The sequence below is a fragment of the Drosophila biarmipes genome, chromosome 2L (assembly GCF_025231255.1).
Source record: "Drosophila biarmipes strain raj3 chromosome 2L, RU_DBia_V1.1, whole genome shotgun sequence".
NCBI lineage: Eukaryota > Metazoa > Arthropoda > Insecta > Diptera > Drosophilidae > Drosophila > Drosophila biarmipes.
Genome location: NC_066612.1, coordinates 22,845,623 through 22,862,321, shown reverse-complemented (window position 1 = coordinate 22,862,321; position 16,699 = coordinate 22,845,623). Strand labels below are relative to the sequence as shown.

The 16,699-nt window shown below is 43.4% G+C and overlaps 5 protein-coding genes across 13 annotated transcripts in view; 2 read left to right on the top strand and 3 right to left on the bottom strand.

Moving 5' to 3' along the window:
* Positions 1-329: 329 nt before the first annotated feature.
* Positions 330-2,860, bottom strand: LOC108036794 (argininosuccinate lyase). 2 transcript variants are annotated; one of them, XM_017113141.3, is made up of 3 exons: positions 1,987-2,860; positions 1,164-1,564; positions 330-729 (listed from the first exon to the last, which is right to left on the bottom strand). In XM_017113141.3, the coding sequence occupies exons 1-3, from the start codon at positions 2,720-2,722 to the stop codon at positions 448-450; spliced, it is 1,419 nt and encodes a 472-aa protein (XP_016968630.1). In that variant the 5' UTR covers positions 2,723-2,860; the 3' UTR covers positions 330-447. The 2 variants fall into 2 exon arrangements, with proteins under 2 accessions (XP_016968630.1, XP_043950294.1); XM_044094359.2 differs by lacking the exon at positions 330-729 and having other exon boundaries at positions 1,188-1,304; positions 1,358-1,564.
* A 36-nt stretch (positions 2,861-2,896) lies between these two features.
* On the bottom strand, positions 2,897-4,148 carry LOC108036795 (dTTP/UTP pyrophosphatase). 3 transcript variants are annotated; one of them, XM_017113143.3, is made up of 4 exons: positions 3,983-4,148; positions 3,674-3,918; positions 3,448-3,594; positions 2,897-3,390 (listed from the first exon to the last, which is right to left on the bottom strand). In XM_017113143.3, exons 1-4 carry the CDS (start codon positions 4,070-4,072, stop codon positions 3,246-3,248), a joined length of 627 nt encoding a protein of 208 aa, XP_016968632.1. In that variant the 5' UTR covers positions 4,073-4,148; the 3' UTR covers positions 2,897-3,245. The 3 variants fall into 3 exon arrangements, with proteins under 3 accessions (XP_016968632.1, XP_016968631.1, XP_043950295.1); XM_017113142.3 differs by having other exon boundaries at positions 3,976-4,136; XM_044094360.2 differs by having other exon boundaries at positions 3,987-4,082.
* A 771-nt stretch (positions 4,149-4,919) lies between these two features.
* The window catches only part of LOC108036705 (uncharacterized), a 28,461-nt gene continuing 16,681 nt past the window's right edge, over positions 4,920-16,699 (top strand). The window contains exons 1-3 of one of the 3 annotated variants that reach the window (XR_007763485.1): positions 4,920-5,248; positions 11,687-11,836; positions 11,902-13,069. The gene's annotated coding sequence lies outside the window, so the exon portion shown is untranslated. Of the gene's footprint in view, positions 5,249-11,686; positions 11,837-11,901; positions 13,070-14,519; positions 14,934-16,699 lie in introns of those variants that run through there. The other 2 variants (XM_017113000.3, XM_050885286.1) reach the window with 2 other exon arrangements.
* On the bottom strand, positions 5,513-14,179 carry LOC108036779 (glycoprotein-N-acetylgalactosamine 3-beta-galactosyltransferase 1). Of its 2 annotated transcripts, none has more exons than XM_017113120.3 (4): positions 13,946-14,179; positions 7,642-7,835; positions 6,353-7,245; positions 5,513-6,253 (listed from the first exon to the last, which is right to left on the bottom strand). In XM_017113120.3, exons 2-4 carry the CDS (start codon positions 7,682-7,684, stop codon positions 6,020-6,022), a joined length of 1,170 nt encoding a protein of 389 aa, XP_016968609.1. In that variant the 5' UTR covers positions 7,685-7,835; positions 13,946-14,179; the 3' UTR covers positions 5,513-6,019. The 2 variants fall into 2 exon arrangements, with proteins under 2 accessions (XP_016968609.1, XP_016968610.1); XM_017113121.3 differs by lacking the exon at positions 13,946-14,179 and adding an exon at positions 8,860-8,993.
* Positions 10,010-10,847, top strand: LOC122818798 (uncharacterized). Of its 3 annotated transcripts, none has more exons than XM_050885295.1 (3): positions 10,010-10,147; positions 10,206-10,440; positions 10,577-10,847. In XM_050885295.1, the coding sequence occupies exons 1-2, from the start codon at positions 10,105-10,107 to the stop codon at positions 10,388-10,390; spliced, it is 228 nt and encodes a 75-aa protein (XP_050741252.1). In that variant the 5' UTR covers positions 10,010-10,104; the 3' UTR covers positions 10,391-10,440; positions 10,577-10,847. The 3 variants fall into 3 exon arrangements, with proteins under 3 accessions (XP_050741252.1, XP_050741250.1, XP_050741251.1); XM_050885293.1 differs by having other exon boundaries at positions 10,530-10,847; XM_050885294.1 differs by having other exon boundaries at positions 10,512-10,641.

Below are 16,699 nucleotides of genomic sequence, written 5' to 3'. Positions count from 1 at the left end.
CAAAGATATAATTTAAAATAATTTTTTTTAATTATTCCTTTCGCGAGCTATAAGATATAGTTGTCCCATCCGGCTGGTTCCGACTTAGTTTTGGCGGGCAGAAGGAAAGCTTTTTATATTGCTTATTTTATTGTTTGTATTTAAGTCGCTAGCCTAGGTCACTTCTAGCCATATTTGGACCAATTGAACAAACTCTTTTAACACTACATTTTATATCAGATCTTTTTAATGTCGAAGGTCCGATCGTCACAACTCCCTACCTACCTTCGTAGGTATTAAAGATTATTCTCAGATTCCTTATTTGGGGTATAAGAGAAATGGACAAAGGCTTTTCAAACTTTGAAATAACATTTAATAATCACGACTAATAAGATAAATTTGTAGTAAAAAATATATAAAATCTTTATATTATTTTACACAAAGTGAAATTTGATGAGCCTAAGCTCTCTAGGACTGTTTGCGCAGTTCCTTTACAAACTTATTGAGCAGTCGCAATTGCTCCACGATGCTTCCACTGGCGGTTCCGCCGATCGCATTGTACTGCTGCACGTTGTTGGAGTAATCGGCCACTTCAACGACGTCCGAGCCAAATACAGGGCTAAAGGCCTGCAGCTCCCCCAGAGGCAAATCGGTAATATCCACGCCTCGTTTTTCAGCCTCCGAAACCACGAGACCGATAATGTGGTGCGCCTTTCGGAAAGGAATTCCCTTCCTCACCAGATAGTAGGCCTGAAAGAAACAGGAAAAGTAAACATTCTTTTATAACTCTTTGACTTCGTTCTAAACGATATATGTGAATTCGGACTAAATTTAAATTCTTGAATTGAGTATAAAGAAAAGTCCCTACGTATGTCTATGCGACTTTGGAATTTAAAGTTTTTCAAAACGAAGAATTAAGAAGTTTTAAATGATAAAAACACATATTTCGATTCACTAGCGCATACGTTTTGTTGAAAATAAAATAGAACAATTTTTTGTCATTCATTTTGCGATCCTTCTGTCGTATTTCATACCGAAGCTTTAAAACTGAGAGGCCATATTGCTGAACAAGAATATGCATACTTTATGGGTCGGAAAAGACTCCTTCTAACCGAAATCAAGCCCCAGCAGGTGTATACAAAGTATTCATAAAGGTAAATCAATTTCTCACTAAATTAGCATACCCAATCAGTGGCCAACATGTCCGTGCTAAGAGCCGCCTCCATCGATTCCTGTTTCACCTGCATCGTCTGTAGAACACCGTCGGCCACTTCCAGCACCTGGGACAGCTTATCGAAGGAATGGAAGCAGTATTCCTTGTCAAACTGCAAATCCTTGTTGTAAGTGGACGGAGTGCCCTTAATGGTCATCATAATACCCGTAAGATTGGAGGAGATCACTCCGGCCATTCCGCGAATGAGCTCCAAACTATCGGGGTTGCGTTTCTGGGGCATCAGGCTGCTGCCACTGGAAAAGCCATCAGCAAGTCGGATGAAATCGAACTCCTTGGTGCTGTATATGATCAGGTCCTCGGCCAACCGGGATAGGTGTAGGCTCACCATAGAGCAACAGTATATAAAATCAACTGAAAATGGGTAGCGAAACGTATTCCACGTCAGGTGAAAGTTTTGACCATAAGTTTGTTCTGCAATATTTCTTAGTAGCCTTTTAAGATTACGTTTCCCCAAATGATTTTTTTTTTCCCCAAATGATTTTTCTGAACAATCCCACTTACAATTTCACAAAGTCTTACAAAACAATTGCATCTTCATATTTGTATTTTTATTAAATGAACGCTGTCCCTGCCACACTATCTTTTGGATTGTGATAATTATGAATAAGATGAGTTGCAAAGTAAATAAACTGTATGAACGAAGCGGTTTTTCACTCTAAGGCCATAAAATATACCAGCCCGCTTTATCAACGTTGATAAGAAATCTATCGCTCCCCAATTGCAGTACGAACGACTTTGAAATGACTTAGGTGGGCGTTCCTCAAAAGACTCACCTACAAAATCGCGGTCTCCGACGGCGTGCATGCTGTTGGCCGTGACTCCTGCGAATCCCAGCCTCTCAGCCAGCCACAGCCGATCGATGCCGAGCGGGTTGCCCGCCAGGGCTCCACTTCCCAGGGGGAGGACATTGGACCGATCCCTGAGCTGCACCAGCCGCTGGGCGTCCTCCCTCAAGGCGAATGCGTGGGACAGCAGCCAGTGCGAGAACTGGACGGTCTGGGCCCGCTGTAGATGCGTGTATCCTGGCATAAGGACGCCCAGGTGGAGTTCCGCCTGCCGCGTGGCAGCTTCGATGACCCGACTCAAGCGGCCCAAGGTCTCGCGGATGGCCTTTCGAAGCCAGAGCTTCATGTCTGTGACCACCTGGTCATTTCTGCTCCTCCCCGTGTGAAGCCGCTGGCCCAGCTCGCCGGTTAGCCCCACCAAAAGTCGTTCGTTAACCGTATGGATATCCTCGTCACCAGGCAGCATCTTTACGGTCCCTTCGATCCAGTCGAATCGCAGCAACTCGAGATTCTTTACCAGCTTATCGGCTTCGGCTTCGTTCAGGTGACCCGCTCTGTGGAGCGCCTCTGCATACGCCTTGCTGGCATCCAGATCATCTGCAAACAATCGGGAATCGTAGGGCAGACTGTTGTTAAGCGACTGGAGTGCTTCATGGGGCTTCTCGACGAAGCGACCACCCCACATCTTATAGGAACTCTGGGACATTATGGATTCGGTTGGCATACACGTTTGAACACTACTGGCGTTGGTTTTTTCTCTAGCCAGTCTCACGAATACAATTCTTTAGTGTCATGAAGCGATTATGATTAGAGCTTTTCATAAGCGAGATTCTCTCAGTGCGCACAGTGGTTTAAGGCGACCTTACTTCACCTCCAAAAAACTACACTCCATACGCAGTTCTTTTCAGCTAATATATTCAAGGAATTAACTTTTTAAAGCGAAAGTGTCACTAAGTCAAATTACATTTCACCAAAATTCGGAACTTGTGTTTTGTAGGAAAAGTGCGCAGCAATAAGACCACTGTGCCGTGCTCTCTCAAGGGCCATTGGATGGATTTTTTGCTCGCTGTTGATTTTTATTTTTAATTGACGTGAGCTATAAAAACGAACAAATAAGCCCGCAGTGTAGGAGAGATATAGCCGCTTATCAGCCAAGATTAAAATCGCAAGAGCGTGTGTAGCCTCTGACGCTTGTTGCAGCATAAACCGCAGATTGATCGGCTGCGATGGCGGCGTTAAAAAAGAATCTACGAGAGATCGTCCAGGAACAGCTTGTTTAATTCACAGCACAGGCGGTGTAGCGGTAGTCCCATGACACAGTAAAAGTCGCCGTCGATCCGGTGAATGAGGGCACCTCCAGGACCCTGAACCCCATAGGCACCAGCTTTATCTCTGCAGTGGAAAAATGAAAACTAGCTAATGACAAATTCCTGTGTGTTAGCAGCTTACAGGGGATCTCCGGAATCCACATAGCTCTGAATTTGATCTGGCAGCAGGTCACCGAAGTAAACGTCTGCTGTGTCCGTAAATTTGCGTATTCCATGGGCATGTTTTAGTACAACGCCGGTAAAAACGCGATTTGAGTTTCCAGATAGACTACAAGAGATTAAAACAGGAAGTAGTAGTAATGGTAATATGTAGATATAAATATAAGGGATGCCTAAACAATTGTTACTTTGATAGCATGCGTATTGCATCAGCAGAGTCCTTGGGTTTTCCGTAAATCTCCTTTCCGAAGGTCACCATCGTATCTGCAGCTATCACGATTAGGTTTTTATGGTCCCCCGAGGAACTGAGTCTCGAGAATACCTCTTCTGCTTTTCCAAGTGCTGTGGCCTCTATGTAATCTGAGAACTCCTTGAAGTCCTCCAGTTCCAAATCCTCTTCAAATGTCGAAGGACATAGTTCCGCATTCAGACCCTAAAATACCAATTTCTGCATAGTTAAGGATTCTTAACTAATGTGAAATCACAGTACAACACACCAACATTTTGACCAGTTCCTGCCTTCTTGGGGATCCGCTGGCCAAAACAATGCGGTATTTCGCCAGTAAATGCCTAATTGGCGCCAGCATTTTAACCAATTTGACCTATAAACAAATACCATGTGTCGAAGAGATGGACAACTTACGATAACTAACGATGACCGTATTATAACCCCTGCACACAGCTACTAAACATCGGTTCTGCCATTTTAAACGAATTCATCTTCACAAAGATTCGCTGAGGCAAACAGCTGATTGTCATAAGCAGACCGTACCCGAGAAGCTTTTCTGGCAAAGATTTCAGCGCGCCGTCATTTGGATGTTCAAAGCGCCAAAAGATTCTTTCATTGCTATAAGACAGTTGATCTAAACTGAGGTGTTCATTCAGGCAAAGCGTAGTGAAAAGTGAATGAGGTCGGCAGTGACATCACGAGAATTTCCACAAGTTAGCACTGTTTCTACCGCTATATAAAGCGATTAAGGAGTTGCTTGATCCTGAACTTACAACAAGTTCCTGAGCAAGCACGTAAACTAGTAGATTGACCATGTCGTTCTAGCACTTGTATCCTTGTGAAAGAAAAATTCGCTGAGGCGGAAAACCATCGTGTGAACAGGCTACTAGTAGAGTTCTAACACCCGAGACAAGAACCCTAGACACGACACAGCAAGAAACCGCACCGATAGCCTTGTCGATGAAGCACAGGTAATATAGTGGGAAGCCCTGGTACATCGATAGGTTCTAGCTCATGCAGTTTAATTTTGGCGGCATCACTTTACATAAATCGTTTTTAATTCATTTTATTTACTGTCGACTACGATGTAGGAGAGTGTAGGGTAATGTGACGATGAATTCCAAATAAATGCAGTCGTTATCGTGCCTACAATGTATTTTCAGTAATATTAATAAGAAGTCCCGCAGTCTGTTCGTGAGGTAATACTCGCTACAAATGTGCTGCGCAAATTAGCAAACCCATTCAATTCATTTGTGTTTCACCAGTTTCAACGTGACGAACTTATTGTAGGGTGTGGTGAAGAACTTATTTATTCAAGAATTTGAGACGTTATCGTTGTGTTTGTGGTAAAAGACATACAATATTACCACATAACTTAAACTGCTGCAGTTTTATTGCTTTTTCATATCGTTTTAGATATGCCGTCAGTTACATCAAGACTTTTTTAGTAAAAAGAGTAGTTTAAGGCGAAAGCTGTGGGATTTATCTCCTTTGGAATCTCGAATCGTTCTTTACAGAAACGAACTCAATAAATGTAAGCAACTTTCTGCTCTCACACATTTCAAAAATATTGATTTGGGAAAGTTATATTAAATCAAGAAAGGAAGTTATCAAAACTGCTGATCAAGAATATATATACTTTATGGGGTCGGAAGCGTCTCCTTCACTGCGTTGCAAACTTCTGACTGAAATCAATATACCCTCTGCAAGGGTATAAAAACGAATCGTTCGTCACCTTACCCTACACTGCCCTACACTTTTATGAAATTACTATCTGATGAAAATCAAAAATGATTCATTTGATTTGTAATATATTTGCACTTTATTAAATACATGTAGAAGTATAACATCTATAATACGTAATAATCTCAATCACAAAAGAGATACAATATATAGCTACATATACATACATATTTAGGATTTACTTAGGCGACTTATAAATGCGCAAGTGGCTAACTTAGTGACGAAAAACAAGAGTAGAATAGTGAATGCGCCCTGTTAGTGATGGTTTCATAATTGTACAACCTAGGTTTAATTACAAGCTATAGTAATAGATCTAAGTTATATCTAGGTTTGGTATTTGTACAAAAGGAACCGGCTCTGCAATGGAACCCAAACGAAACCTTTCGGGAATATGGAGGAAATTAATCTACATAATTCAAAGGACCGACGACATAATAGGCAATTGGTAATGGCAATGCTAGCATAGCTTATAGTGACTCATCATGTGGGGCTACAAGTATGTTTAAGTATATACAAAAGCTATCTAAAGTATGTACACTACGAGTCTATCCGTCTGTCTCTACTATTTCGTCTTTGTGTCGGCGGACCTTTTGGAGACCCTATCACTTGTGCTTTCCGTTTGTTGTTCCTTGATCACCGGCATCAGTTCCCCCACGCTCAACTTATTGGGCAATGTCTCGGGTGTGTTTATAATCCCGTAGGGTCTCAGATGGTAGATCAGATAGTCCAGCACGTACATTTGATTAGGAGAGACGTAATGGAAGGATATGGCATTATCCGAGCAGCAGTCAAGACCCTGATATAAAAGTAAAAAAAGTAAAGTATTTAAATAACCTACTAAGTATAAATTCAACTTTATTTAAATCATAGCCTTGTCAAAGACTAGTAGGCTCACCTCATCGGTTTTGTAGAAGATGTACTGCCAGTACCAAAACTTCTTGTCCGTGTGCGACGGAATAAGATGGTGCTCCGGAACAAATGGAAAGAAGCGACCACGTCCATTGGAGTCCCGGGAATCCCCCGCCAGGACCTTTACGTTCTGCAGGCACTTGCCAATCTCAACGTCCTCGGCACCAGTGTTATCCTCTTTGCACATCTTTGGATTGGGCAAGGCTTCGACTACAAACCGACGGACTGCCTCCCGGCTGAGGACGTATCCGGCGCCTCCCGACATGTAGCCCTGCTTCACGTACGGCTTAAACTTGCAGCCAAAGTAGACCGGGGTCTCCGGATTGTAGGGGTACAGCATGAACCGCATGTTCTCCACTATCGTGTAGGTGTCGTCATCGGCCTTCAGAAACCAATCGGCGTCGTTGATGTGATGCTCGTAGATGTACTTGAAGGCCTCCTTTGTCTTGCCCCATAGGTTGTTGCGCCCCTCGCCCACCGGCAGAGCCACTGCGTCCAGCTCTTCGTCCTTTTCCGAGCTCATGAAGATCAGCTTGTTGCACCGCTTGCCCCAGGTGCGCTTCACGTGGCGCGCCTTTTTCTGGTGGTTGCTCGGGTTGGTCATGATCCAGCAGAGCACTCGCACCTCATTGTACAGTCGCTCGGCAATGGTCGAATTTTCGTGGACGTGCTCGTGTCCGCCGACATCCTGTTCCGGCCCAGACACCTCCATCATGTCGTGGCTGTGATGGGCGTCGTTCACATCGCCGTGCCGGTGGCCATCGTACGGCATAAACTCACTCCGTTCCGGCGTCGAGGAGTACACGAACAGCTCCGCGAGGCAAAAGCCCACAATGAGGCCCACGATCAGGGACACAAAAGAGCGCTTATTCGAGCGTCCTGCAGGTAACAATATGAATTATTGACCTCTTGAATATTAGTAACCTTACTTAAACATTAGAAATTAACCACTTCAATAAAGTACTTTTAAACATTATACTTTATACTTTATTACCAGCTAGAATTGAAATGTAATATTTTTATACTTTATCTAAAACATAAAAAGAGAGCGAATAGGAAATTGTTAAGAAATTTATAACGGATATACGTGATTTTTTTATTTTATTCGTAACTCATTATTTTATATATGAGAAAACTGCGCTACAAAGCATCTAATCGAGAAAAACTCTGTCGGTTTGCAGCAACTTCGAGCATTATATTTTCGAAATATAAATATTTAACAATTATCTGCAATTTTGGATAAGTAGACAGATCATTAAATATACCTCTACCCACCTTCATTGAGTATTGACCTTCCCAGTAGACTGTTGGCAGTCATTTGGCTTTTGTTTTGAGTTTACTGGTATGAGGATGGAAGGAACCCGGGTACTTCAGCCTGAGAGTTGGCAAAACGCCGTTTTGAAGGACTGGCAGCTTCTTTGGTTGCGTTTCTTAGCGGGGAAATCCAGCTGGTCCTGTCCTTACATCTTCTGCAACCGAGAAGAGTAAATTTCGTATTTTAGCCACGAGTATTTCTACAATAAACCACATATAGCGTGTGTGCTCTGCGTTCTTCGCGCCGTATCTGCACTCGGTCATTAGCGTCAACTATCTGAACACCGAGCTGGTTCTGCTCGGATTGGCTCGCCTCCGCACGGTTTGGCCGAACTGTGCTAATCTCATGCAAAACGTGACAACTGCCTCGCTCGGGGTTGCATTCTGCAACAGCCGCAGCAGTCGTTCTGATTACTTTTTTTCAGAAAGCATTTTAATTTTTTATATTTACTCTTGTTAATTTTGCACGTGTCTGTGTGTTTTTGTTTCCCTTTCGAGATAACTGCGAAACGTTGGCTTTTTGGCATACATAATCATGGCTAAAGCGGCAATAGCCCATGCAAAGAGTCAAGCTATTTTCGAGTTTGCGTCATAAAACTAGCAGACAACATAAAGAATGTCTTTGGATCTGGGATCCCAAGAATTCTTGCCTAGTTTGCTGCGAACTGCAAATAGAAAAGCAATTACACTTTTGACACTGTAAAAAAGATAATTTTGTTCGTCATGGGTTTGCACTTTTCATTAGATAGGAACGAACTTACCGAGTGCTTAACCAATACAGCAGAACATTTTTGACTGGATTGGTTAAAATGAGCACTCATTTTTTGTCAGTTGCACGATTGACGTTAGTTAATAAACTATCTTCTTCAAGAGATAAATTAATTGCCGATTTTGGAAACAACGCTTGTTCTGTTCGTTCAAATAATGGACAAAATTCATACAACTTTCCGTAATAAATCTGAGCTAAGAAGTACGGTCTGCTTTCACTTTTACTTTGGGCATGCACCAGGGGGGTAAGGAGATGATTTCTCCTATGGATCTATACTTCACGTACTTAAGTAGTATTACAATTGATCAATTTGTCTTTCTAACTTCACATTCTATAAAACAACTAGGTATTTGATTCGAGCATGAACACCTCTTGATTTTGTTTTTCCAAAGCCATTGTTTGGCACTTACTCAATAATTTTGTTTGCATGGTCGGAGGATGCAAAACAGCTGCGACAACAGGTTGGGCCTCGAACAAATCAGAACTGCTGCAGCTCTGAACCCGAACGCCTCGGCTCTCGTTCATAAATGCAGCCAGAAAACAGAAAAGCCGGGTTTTTTAAGCAATTCACAATTGCATTGCCAGCTCGCAGGTTTGTTCTCTTTTGTTTTTGGCGGTAGTTTCCCCTTATCAGTTAAAAGAAGAAAAACCAGAAGCAAGGGACTTGTAAATGCATGTGTGCAGATAATGGCACACGCATTTTGGTAATTGATTTTCTGTGAATCACACGGGCTTCACCAACATCGTGGACTGCCCTTATCGTTGAGCCAGTACTTAACGTTATCAGACGCATACAACAACACTTAATCACTAGTTTTCCCTCCCTCAAATTGGGGTAAATTTTGGCCATCACGATAGGGGCTTGTATGATCTATTAAATAAATTGCTTTTGAGGATCGCCCTTATCAAATAGGCATACTTCAAGCTTTCCCCGGTACAAATGGTAATCTTATCATAAGCTTCTTGAATGTTTTCCTACCTACGTATACGGCCAGAGACTATTTATAACACGGGTTGTGGCTTTTTCAAGAAAGCAAACGATAGAACACATATACAACTTGTGTAGAAAATAGCCAATTCGTGTTGCCAAGATCGGTTTTTAGTTTTTTAGCTATTCCGCGAGACCTGTAGGTGACGAAGCACAAGATTGTGGCACTTTTGCTCAGGAAGATCCCATTATCATGGAAAACTACAAATGGTTCGTGGTAAATTTTGGTCCGGACCATTTTTATAAAAAATATACAGAACGAAGGTCCCATTTATTCAAAAAATGTAATTTAAAGATGATTTTCTTTGATGGGTTTTTTGAAGAAATACGCCATTAAGTAAAAACTCCTTCATAAATGTTCTGCTTGTTTTCTTGTTTTTATTCAGACTACTTAGTCGGACTGTTTGGTTTTAGTTAAACTTTAAAAAGTGTACCTTGTTGGTTAAAAATTATATGGTGAAAAGTTGAAACATATGCTTTTACTGTGGTTTTCTATAAAACTTTCTTAAAAGAAGTTCCAAAGCGAACGGAACATGGGTTAAACGCACTTAAACATTGTAAACGTGGTTTTTGTTTGATCAGCCGGTTGCTTTTAAGACCTGCATATTTCGTTCGACTTTATATCTCATTTTAAACTCAGCCATCAAAGTGTAAGGTATGATAAAACATGATGTCATCTAAGACTCAGCTGCCTCTTGTCCCCGCTAAAGGTCTGTGGAGCTTGAATATTTAATCCTGGGCATAAATAAAACATGTTGCCCGTTTCAGTGCCAGTAAGTCAGGTGATTCGCACTCTTCTCTTCTGCCTACTGGTGTTTTTCGGCCTTGCTAAGCTCGTGTCCATTCCGCTGCGCACCGATGACTTTGACAGCTTCAGATTAAATCCCACCCAAGATGACCAGTCAGGGGTCAAGGATTTGGAAAACCCGAGTGAAGCCGCTGAGCCCCAGTAATCATCAATTGCAATTGTTGTTTTGTGGGAGTCCAATTGCACCTTATGAGGGTGAGACAGCTTGCCCAATGCCCGCACAACTTGGCAAAAGTGCATTTGTAATTGCAAATTAATTGATTTAGGTACGAACAACATTTCAGATCTCCAGTGCCGTTCCAATTCAATTTACAATTGCAATTAAACGCAGTTTTACAGCCTTCTTGCTTATCATCGTAGCCGGCTGAGCAGACTCAACTGCATTCTGGATGCCCGACTTGCGTGGAGAGAATAGCGATTCATAGCACATATTTTATCTACAAATGTTCTAATATTAGACACATTGCCAACCTAAATTGTTCTCGGGCACTGCAGCTGCCAATTGAAAAATTAGTAGTTCAACAAAAAAGAAAATTACATAATCACATAGTTCAGCAACACGAATATGAACGTGTGTATGACTCCCCCTGTCCAGCAACCTATTTTACTGTTCCCTTTGAAATCTGCGGTGATTAGTTTTATTCATATAATTTCGCCTTCGTGTCGTTATCATTGAAAACGTTAATGGGGTATTCAGATAACGAAAAAGATAGTATAACTTTAAAGCACTCAAGCTAGGCAAGAAGCAGTCAACATCAAAAATTACCGAAAAAAGATAAAAACACTATTGTGTCGGATTGTAAAGTATAATACATCATCCCGTAAAGCTGTTCGAGGTCGAGACATGGAAAGTATTATCTAACATAGCTTATCACAGATAGGTAACATTTGTTTCTGAAAATGGGACGGTCTACCGAATCAGCCAACAAAAAGAGTCTCTCAAATTGCCTAAGAAACAAATACTTAGCCATACCTGCAAATGCCGAACAAGTGCATATTTTAAAATATAGATAACAAAAAGTTCAAAATAACTAATTCCCAGGTATGTTCTTTTTATATTGAACGTAATTGTGTTTTTGTAACAGGTAATAGAGTTTCTGCTGATCTAAACTCCGTTAAAATTAATTTATTATTATGCCATTCAGTTATTAGAGTTGATTTGCCTGTACCCACATTGGCGTGACTGTCCATTCATCACACGGTGAAAAACCAGGCGACCAAACCAGAACCAAACCAAACCAGTAACCAATCCAATTGTAAAATTGTTTTGTTAGGCCGCTGTTCATCTGCGGCCATAAAATCAGCCACGCTCTGCGGTTCGCACACATTCCAATTTATTTGGTGTTTTTTACTTTGGAGCCGGTGCAGTACTCTGCGCTAAATGAAAGTGCTCTGTGGTCCTCGATTTATTTTAATTCACTTTCAGTGACTTCCCTTTCAGATAAACAATACAGCTGCTCGTACAAGGGGCTGCTGCTTATCGACTTGGAACTGGACTGCGGGAATTGTTATCCAGCGAATGGTTGGGCTGGCATCCGCTCTTGAAACTCTGTTGATACTCTGTTGCTTTCCTCGCACAGTGACCACTAATGTATGTACCTACAATTTTTTATCAAGAACCCATTTTGGTGACTAACCACTGACTAGTGTTTTCAGATAGAGGCGTGGGGAGTGCGAAAAGTAGGAACTAAGTAATAGTATATTTCCGAATCGCCAATCTGGCAAAGACTCTTCTTTTGGAGAACATGAGATTTATAAGTCAAAATGTCCCTTGGCAAGCCTCCATTCCCTGGTAAACCGAGCAGAACCATTGAAAATAATTTGAACTCCCCCGAAACAAAACTCCTGTACCGCTTTTCGTTTACCTAAAAGCGTTGTCAGGTAATACACAAAAACAACTTATTTTCCGTCACAATCAATAAACACACTTTAGTTGAGCAACGACACTCGCCGATGATAAAGGCACTGGTTTAGCAGAAAGTCGGAATTCGAGTTCTTAATTAAATATTGATTAAAAATCGGTGCTGATAGATAATTGATGGCTGATTGATGAACGCGGCCTAGGTCTATTCAGCTTATTCTTACGTCAAATGGCGCGACTCGTGGACCCGTGATTCTATAGAAAAGAATTCTACAGATTACCCTTCGGCATGAGAGCCCGTTTAAGGTTAATGGGTCAACCCATTCTCATACAAATTTTGTCATACAATTGAACTAAAAATCGCATCGTCAATGAACACTTGGGAAAGGTAGGAAGAGGTCATTATGATCTCTTCATTTCACGGTTACCAATGTTGCAGCAGCACAACGTACTTTAATCTGAAAGTTACAAAGCCCGACAAGATAGTAAGAAAACGGATAAATAGTTCGCGAAACAAGAAAGCCGGACTTCGAGTTATATTATATGTTTGATTGTTGCAGTGGTACATGGTCTTCCTCAAGTCGGTTCCAACACTCCATTACACTACCTACATAGAAGGACTGTTGGGAAAAGTTCGATCAAAAGTTCTATTTCCACAAGAGTCGTCGAAAGGTACGAATCAAGAGCGCGTATCCAACCCCATAAAGTTATGAACGTAATATCCCAGCGATGAAAGCTGGAAATTTGGGATTTGGCGCGTAGATTCTGAGCTTCTTGCGCAGCGTAACCCCACGGGCTCCCTCAATCTTAGTCTTTTAAACACTATTTTCGTATAGCGAATGGATTGGATTAAAATTAATTAAACCAGAAAAATACATGGGTTTGAACACTTTTGGCAGGCTTCCCGTGTACTAAGCGATTGTACACTTGGGCGAGGGCACTGGCTCTGGCTGAGGGGCTGCTCCAGCCAAGGAAGTTGGGCCGTCTTTCCCCGTGACACACCCTACGCGCCGACCCAAGTCCGCAGCGCGAGCACAAGCACCCGCCGCCCTTATCAGTGGCAGCTGCATCCGAGAGGCAATCACGGGTGCAATCTGCATACGAATTACCCCAGTCGACAGTGGCCAGAGGGGCTAGTCGGAGGGCGACGAGCACGAACGCAGCCGCGTGTGCTCCGCTCTCCGAGCCAAAGAGAGGGAGCACGGCACCACGAGCAGCTAAAGTAAATGCATTTGGCAGCGGCAGCTCACCCCCCGGGCGGGGCAGGCCGCTCAGCGGAAGTGACGGAGAGCGAGCCGAGGGACAGTGCAGCTGCTGGGGAATGTCACCGCGTCGAGAACAACAGCACCAAGAGGATAGGACACCGAATGCGAAAGACTCTTCTCGCCCAGCAGAGTTCCACCTAAAAGCCAGGGGCAACACACCTCCAATCGAGTTGGGCACTGTTGAAAATGTCTGTTTGAGCCGGGCTCAAGGAACGAGCATTGCCAGTGGCATGGACTTGCTGGAGGGCTGGAAGGGCCGGCCTGGAAGAAAGGGCCTGGCTCGTCCAGTTGGAAGCAATGGGTGCGAGAGAGGAAGTTCCGCGCACTCGTCCGGGTGGTTCGACTTCGCCGTTTGTTTTTATCCGCACTCTCCCACACTCTCCCACACTCGCACACCCTCCCTCCCCGCTGTTTCACTGGCGCGTTGTTCTTGCACTCTGGGCACTCGCGACTTGGTTGGGCTTTTGTTTTGGCACAGTTGCAATTGTGCTGACCAAATGGGTTTGGCCAGCAGGTATTCACTCGGCTTCGTCGGCCGCGTGGACTGCATCTGCCGTGACGGCCATCTACTTACGAATTGATTTTTGCACAATGCCTCGCGCGGCTCTCCGCCGCAGGACGCTCCAGAAGGCTTCGAGTGTGGCGACAGTGCGTTCTCACTGGCCCTCACGTTCTGCACATTCACCTAGTGGCTGGGCTAGCCGGGCACTCGAAATACTTAATTGAACCTATTTTCCGCCCCTTTTCCTTTCGATCCGTCGAGCCAAGCGCTTAAGTGAAACGAGCGAACGCGACGACAAACAAAAAAAACTGCCGCGAATTCTGAACTGAGCAGGAACCGAGTCCGGAATCCAGAGGAGAGTGCTCGACAGCATTAAGAGCGCAAGCCATTCACTCTCGCTCTCCACTATTCACTGGGCGGGCGGGGGTGGCGAGAGCGGAACGCAAAAGTAGCGGCGGCTCTCTTAGCAGCCGGCAGAAGCTTTGGCGAGAGCGAGAGAAGAGAGCTGATTAGCAGCTAATAATAGCGGGTAGCACACAATGTGATCTGACTTCTGATTTATTAATCGCTTATCTTACTCATCACTAGCACTTTTCCACTTTCCAGTGGCAAAACAGCTGTTGGGGGACACACTGCCTAGGCTAAGAGTCGGTCGGCGAGGGATGAAACCTAAGCTGGATTTCTCTTACAGTGGAACTTTCAGTTCTGAAGACAGGCTCTGCCTCGGACTCTTCGGCGTGAAAGGGGAGAATACAGATTCCGAATACTTTGAGACCAATGTGCGAGAAACTCGAAACTGTTACTAGGCTACTGGAAAACGTATTTATTAAATGCCGAAGACCAGAACTCTACAGTTTCCATCCAAACGCCGTTGCCCATTCCAAGGAATGTTTTTCGCACTGTATGCTGGCGGCTTAACTTAATAATAATTCGGCAGTTCCCTTGAATTCCTTAATTATGAATTTATGCCAGCAACCACGAAAGGTGAAACGAATGACTGTTTTCGGGTAAATGTGACTAACCGAGGAGGTTAGCGCACACAGTTTACTGTACTTTCCAAGTGAGTAACTATTGACCTGTTCAGAGAACATATTAATTGTTTTTTGGGCAGTAATTAAACGAGTTATGAGCGCCAACTCGTTAGGTTGGCTTCTGTGGCGCTAAGGCTTTGATATTTTCGACTGTTGATCAAACCGCGTTAGTTATAATGCTTTGACTGAAAACACTATTTGCCTAATGCCTAGTGCGCTGAAAATCAGTTATGGGGTCGAAGCTTCGGAACTATTATCGCTTAATTGGGAGAGAATGTCAAACACCAATATATTTTCATTGAATGTGCAGTTGCGTGTTTCGAATAATTGCCTTCCATCGATTCAGATAAGATATTAAGTGCATGCAGTACTACAAATATGATAAGGCGGAATTGACACTTTTAGTCTCACTCACATTGGCGTTTCATGGCGCTCGAGGCGATTTACATTTTATAATAAAAGGTTCTATATTATGTTTCGAGGGGCATTCAAATTAACTATATAATTTGGAATTATGTAAGTTATTAAGACGGAAATTCACTTGGTAAGGAGCAGCCCCTTTCCAGTTAAATTAGAAAAGGGAGAACGCCATTCGGGGGTCTCGAAAATAAGATATACTCAGTTAGCCATCAAACTTATTAGTTTTTCAATAAAAAGTTGGCGAAAGCGCTTTTTCCACGTAGTTAAAATTAGGCCGCGCACATAACTATAACTATTAAAACGGGTAAATACGAAATAGAGAAGTCCCAAATGGTAGTTCCCACATTGAAGGCCGCGCAAGGGTACGACAGGATACTAGTAGAAAGTGACCAAGGAAGAATGTAGATTCCATTCAAGGTGGGAATGTTTTTGATGGGGTTGGTTGGCTCTACAAATTGTGATGTTACAGGACATATTGTAGTTGTACCTCGTATGGTCCTAGCTGAAAGATATAAAAAATGCATCGTTGGGCCTAAAATCGAAGATGAAACAGCAGGGCGAGTGTTCTAGTAAGCTCCTATAACGCAAGAGCTATTTCAGATATTAACATAATTTTTCCTGAACATATTCACTGTATTCGAAACGAATGAAATATTTTCATAATATCCATAGCAAATTATAGATAGAAAGCATAATATTTAATAATTAAATTCCACAACTCTTTGTAAGAATTCACACATAAATTAAACGAACGCGATCGATCTATGCGTATGCATCCCAACGCCCTACGCGTCAATCTTCTTCGCGACTTAACGTTTAAGAAGCATGGTTGTGATTTTGACTGTAACTTAAAAATGAATTTCGCCATCAGCAACCTGCGGATGATCGCCAACATCCTGGAAGCGGTCGACGCCAGGTACGCTGACTCGGTGACCGGTTCCCTAAGGCCGACGTCGACCTCCGAAGCGAGGTGATATCCAGGTCGGAAAGGGTCGATGTGGACAGCGTGGCTCAGTACGCGGAGAGCCGACACCAGAGGATCTGCACCAGCTGCGTCTCCGCCTCCTCGGCTAATGGTCCTCTTCCACTGGTCAAGGCTTTTGCCAGTAGGACGCTGGAGGGGAGGTGTAACCACGCGTGCTTGTCTGGGCAGCGCCAAGTGTGCTCGGTGGAGTCCGCCATGGCATTTATAAGCACGCACCTCCCGTACCCGATGGTCCTGGGCGAGGTTCCGGGTCCGTCGCCACGATGTTCAACGAAGTCGGCAGGAAGGAGCCAATATCCCTCAGGTGCCAGTGGTGTGGGGGTCAATAGTTCGAAATGGACGAGTTCACGGAACCACCTCCATTTTGGCCTTGGTCCTGAGCAGGTTCCG

Coding starts and splice junctions, on each gene's coding strand:
- LOC108036795 (XM_017113142.3), bottom strand. CDS start 4,104: ATGGTATTTGTTTATAGGTCAAATTGGTTAAAATGCTGGCGCCAATTA. Junction 3,919..3,975: donor GGTCAAAATGTTGGTGTGTT/GTACTGTGATTT, acceptor TTGGTATTTTAG/GGTCTGAATGCGGAACTATG. Junction 3,595..3,673: donor GCAATACGCATGCTATCAAA/GTAACAATTGTT, acceptor AATCTCTTGTAG/TCTATCTGGAAACTCAAATC.
- LOC108036794 (XM_017113141.3), bottom strand. CDS start 2,722: ATGCCAACCGAATCCATAATGTCCCAGAGTTCCTATAAGATGTGGGGT. Junction 1,565..1,986: donor CGGAGACCGCGATTTTGTAG/GTGAGTCTTTTG, acceptor ACCCATTTTCAG/TTGATTTTATATACTGTTGC. Junction 730..1,163: donor ACATGTTGGCCACTGATTGG/GTATGCTAATTT, acceptor TGTTTCTTTCAG/GCCTACTATCTGGTGAGGAA.
- LOC122818798 (XM_050885295.1), top strand. CDS start 10,105: ATGATGTCATCTAAGACTCAGCTGCCTCTTGTCCCCGCTAAAG. Junction 10,148..10,205: donor GCCTCTTGTCCCCGCTAAAG/GTCTGTGGAGCT, acceptor TGCCCGTTTCAG/TGCCAGTAAGTCAGGTGATT.
- LOC108036779 (XM_017113120.3), bottom strand. CDS start 7,684: ATGACTGCCAACAGTCTACTGGGAAGGTCAATACTCAATGAAG. Junction 7,246..7,641: donor AAGGTCAATACTCAATGAAG/GTGGGTAGAGGT, acceptor TGTTACCTGCAG/GACGCTCGAATAAGCGCTCT. Junction 6,254..6,352: donor TCTTCTACAAAACCGATGAG/GTGAGCCTACTA, acceptor CTTTTATATCAG/GGTCTTGACTGCTGCTCGGA.